Source organism: Penaeus chinensis, chromosome 33 (assembly GCF_019202785.1).
Source record: "Penaeus chinensis breed Huanghai No. 1 chromosome 33, ASM1920278v2, whole genome shotgun sequence".
NCBI lineage: Eukaryota > Metazoa > Arthropoda > Malacostraca > Decapoda > Penaeidae > Penaeus > Penaeus chinensis.
The window spans coordinates 37427617-37432616 of NC_061851.1; the positions used below are offsets into that span (position 1 = coordinate 37427617).

At 30.6% G+C, this 5000-nt stretch overlaps 1 protein-coding gene across 1 annotated transcript in view; it reads left to right on the plus strand.

Annotated features, from left to right (window-relative positions):
* The window catches only part of LOC125043166, a 7089-nt gene that overhangs the window by 628 nt on the left and 1461 nt on the right, over positions 1-5000 (plus strand). The window contains exons 2-4 of the mRNA XM_047639155.1: positions 2242-2342; positions 3024-3073; positions 4059-4129. Of these exons, the coding sequence (XP_047495111.1) occupies positions 2242-2342; positions 3024-3073; positions 4059-4129 (222 nt within the window). The remainder of the gene's footprint in view (positions 1-2241; positions 2343-3023; positions 3074-4058; positions 4130-5000) is intronic.

Genomic DNA, 5000 nt, shown 5'->3' on the forward strand with positions numbered 1-5000 from the left:
ATACAATACAGTGCATCCATTATGGGCATAACGGTACATGGCTTCCCTGTGGGATTTTGTAGGCCCTCGTGAGGCTTAAGGAAGTCTCCGCTACAACAGGTTTTCAGATCTGTAAATCATACTTTTTTCGATGTTTTTTTCTGTGATTCGGAATTGTTTTGTGTTTTTTTCGGTTGTTTTGGGTTTAGATTTATTTTCGCATTTTTTGTTCTTTTCTTCTTTTTTTAGATAATTTATTTTTTATTTTTTATTTTTTCTCTCATTTTACGATCGTTCCTCCATCTGTTCTTATTCCCCACCTTCTTTGTTTCCTTCCTCCTTCTCTTTTCTCCTCTTCTCTCCCTCATGTCTCACCCTCTTCGTCTTCTCCCTATGCCCTTCCTTTATCCACCTCCACCTCTATTACACCTCTTGCGTCTCCTCCTCCTTTCTTTACCATTTCCCTAATATATATTTCTTGTTTCTTAATCAGTGTAGAATAGTTGTTTTTCTTCTCTTCTCTCATGCCACCTTCTTCTCCATCTCTCCTTTTTATTGCTCCGTCTGCTATTCCCCATTCTCCGCTTCCTCTGTCTCTTCACTTTCCTACTTCTATGTTCGTGTACATTACTTCTCTTGTTCTCCTTCTCTCCTCTCTTCGCTTTCTCCTTCCTCTTCGCCCTGATCCTTATCGTCCGTTTCTGTTATATATATATATATATATATATATATATATATATTTTTTTTTTTTTTTTTTCCCCCAAGACACAGCAAAGGTGAATACTGGAAAAAAAAAAGTGTGTGACTTCAATTAACACCCTAACGGACTGAAAATTTGAACAATAATCAACAACTTTCACTAATGAATATTAAGAATTGACTATAAATGTGCGTGTCAACATATATTTATGGATATCTGTTTATATTTACGCGTATACATATACAATAAACAATATATATATATACAGGGATTGACAAGGCCTGAGTGAAAACTTTATAAATGTAAAAGACACGAAACAGAAAGATTATGTGACAAGCTACCATTCTGTGACAGAAAAAAAAAAAAATATATATATATATATTGTGATAAACTATTACTGTCAGTACGGTTTTTATGACTTCCATCAAGTAGATTGTTTTTCTGTTTTGCTACTGTTTACTGATATATTGTTAGTTTCTTTTTATGTTATGTTAAAAAATGTCCATGGCCAAGGGACCGGTTGATTTGAGAGTATGGTGGTGAACTAGATAAATATAGCATGCAATGAGGGGTTCATTGCCAGTGCGATCCGTCATAGAAAATGGGTGTGCTAGAAAATAAAAAAACAATGCTAAGACGTATGTGTTACGAAAACTGAATTTTAAGAGATTTAGGAGGCTTTATGATATGACTATTTTGTGATTGTTTTTGTTGTCCGTGCCATTCCTATGTCTTTAGTAGATCTTGGCAGACCCAGTACAATAAATTAGAATCCAATGTATCATTAGTATTATGATTGTAGTGTTATTATCATTCATTATTCTAATTCAATTTCTTTGTCCCCAGCTTTATCATCGTGGTTGTTATCACCACTAATTTATCATTCTTAAACGCAGTCTTGTCCTAATTATGGTTATAATCAGTATCATACTGTGCTCCGTATAGAAATAATTGTTGTTAGAATGCAGTATATAGCCGATCACATCATTCCATTCTGAGTTAGCGTCATTAATCTTCTCGTCATGTCGCCGCTAATGACCCTAGCTGTTGACGCGGCAGATGATTTTAAATAATCAATCAATCTTCTCGTCATTCCCAGAATTCATCGTATCATCATCATAAACAAAAAATATGTGACCAATGATAATAAGCACTATTATCAACCCCACGTTATTAACCATCGATCTTATCATCATAATAAAGAAAGGAAGAGAGAGAGAGACAGACAGACAGACAGAGATTGAGACAGAGACAGAGACAGTGACAGTGACAGAGACAGAAACAGAAACAGAAATTAAGACAGAAACAGAAACAGACGAAAAAAAACAAAAAAAAAAAATCCATGCCATCAACAATAATAAACCCTGTCATTATTCCCACGTTCTTAACCATCATTGTCATTATTATTATCATTATTATTATTATTGTCATTATTTTTATCATAATTATTTTAATTATCATTATTATTGTCACCAGTTTTATCATCATTATCACCATTTTAAATCATAACAGGATATAAGAAGAAAAATGAACCATTCCTTAAAATCGACCTCGTCTTCCAGGTGGTGGTGCTTGCGGCCGTGGTGGTGGTAGCTGCGTCGGCGCCTCAGTATGTCTACAACTACGCCTTCAATATACCGAGCGCCGATATTTCTGATCCAAAGTGAGGACAGTAAGGACTGGAAGAGGAGGTGGAGATTAAATAAGAGAAATAGATTAGATACGGATGTCTGTATGAGGAGGGGATTAAATAAGAGAAATATATAGGAAAGACAGATTATATATAATTGGCTAAAAGAGGAGGTGGATATTAAATAATATAAGTAAGAGAAATAGGGATTTTTTTTTTTAAATCTAAATTTCGATGTAGTATGTTATATAGGCGGTTGTGCTAAGGAATTTGCTTGATATTTAAGGGTATATATAATGATGTGTTTGTGTGTGTTTTTTTTTTTTTTTTAGTTTTATATGCATATGTTGGGAAACTAATTATTGTTTACAATTTAATTTTGATAAAAGTAAGATTTAAAATATAATTTTGTGGTAAGCTTAAGAACTTGCATTAAAAGATTAGTATCTAATGGGATTTGAACAATTTTTAAAGTAGTTTTACAGACTGATATAATAAGAAAAAGATACATTTAATACATTATTTCGCTACGCTTCAGTGTAAATACATTTTTGTGTATAGTTTATAACATGAAAACCAAATATTTCGTTCGGCATCATACTTCAAATAATATTTCGCTAATTACCATTCTTTCTCATAACCTCGACTTCAATGTTATAGAAATCCCAACCTATAGTAACGCTGCATAATAACCTTTTTCCTTTAAATCCACAGGCCTGTTAATACTGGATTCCAAGCACCTGCTGCCTATGTCAGTCCTTTTGGTAAGCAGGATTTATAATCAGTTGTTTAGAAGTATTTCTAGTATTGACAAAGAGTATGTAGCTGTGCTGGCCTTTTACTATTTGTAAATGTACATGGGTATGCATTTATACGAGCACACATGCCCAAATATATATATATATATATATATATATATATATATATATTCATATATATATGTATATATATGTAAATATATAAGTATATATATTTATATGTATATGGATGTGTATATATATGTATATATATAAGTATATATATGTATATATATGTATGTATATATATGTATATATATACGTGTATATATATATACATATATACATATATGTGTATATATATGCATATATATATATATGTTTATATATAAATGCATATATATATATATATATATAAATCAATATGTGTGTATATTATATATATATTTATTGATAGATAGATGTTTGCATAGATAAATAAATAGATCGTTAAATGGATATATAGATTCGTTTATGTATATAAACACACAGATAAGCGGCTATGCATACATGTATTTTCTCATTATATTGATTAAATTCACATATCTAATTATATGTTTTACTGAAACAAAAATACGAAAGGTTTTTTTTTCTTTTTAAACAGTATATTTAAGTTTATTTAGATTTATTCGATCTTACTTGCTGATATGTATATATATATAATACATATATATATATATTTTGTAATATACCAATATAATACTGATTTCAAACGCCGTCAATTATTTTTTTTCTTTTTTAGAATCACCGATGCAATGTTAATTTAATGATAATACATTTAATACCTTAGACGGTATTTAATTCTGAGACTTGATAGATCTGTACCTGTGTATATTAAATCTTACGAGCCTAACACAAAGATATCCCTTTGTTTAATCGTTAAATATATAAATGAATACATCGGAAAAGAATCGTGGTAATGATACTATTGATGATAATTATATCAATTGTTAATAACGATTCCCTTCCACAGGTGTTCCGCTCTTTTCGCCATACTACAGCCAGCCTCAAATTGGTTACATAGCTAACGTGAACACTGCCCAGGTAAGGTTATGCACTTGGCTTATTCATACATACATACATACATAATGTGTACGTGAGCGTGAGCGTGAGTGTGAGCGTGAGTGTGAGTGTGAGTGTGAGAACGAGTGCGAGTGTGAGTGTGAGTGTGAGTGTGTGTGTGTGTGTGTGTGTGTGTGTGTGTGTGTGTGTGTGTGTGTGTGTGTGTGTGTGTGTGTGTGAGAGAGAGAGAGAGAGATATACATATATTTATATATCTGTATATATACATATATATTTAAATAACGACTTTAATCACTATTAACTGTAAGTAATTATCATTATTATCACTAATGATAACATCATTATCATCGTAGCTTTTTTTTATTATCGTTACAATCATTATTATTATTACTATTACTATTAGTGTTGTTGTCACTATTATGGTTATCATTTGTATTGTTATCAAATGATAATGACAGTTGCCTAATAGCCATTATTGGTATTACTGTATTTTATCATTATTACTATCATTGTGGCAATTATGTTCATTTGTACGCAACGACACTAATAATAATGAAAATCGCAATAGTGAGTAATGACAACGATGATGATACAGTTACTATTGGTGATGATGATAATGATGTTGATAATCAGTAGTGATAAAGATAATCAATTATTGTGATGAGATTAATAGTATTTTTGTTACCGCGAATTTCCTTAGTGTATTATCATCGTTAGTTTTCAAACGCCTCCATATGTATAGGTTCTTAGTTAAATCTGACATATATATATATATATATATATATATATATATATATATTTATATATATGTATATATATATTATCTTATTGCTTAGGTATCTCCAGTATGATCAAATACAAATTTAACTGTCAATGTTATACGTATTTACAG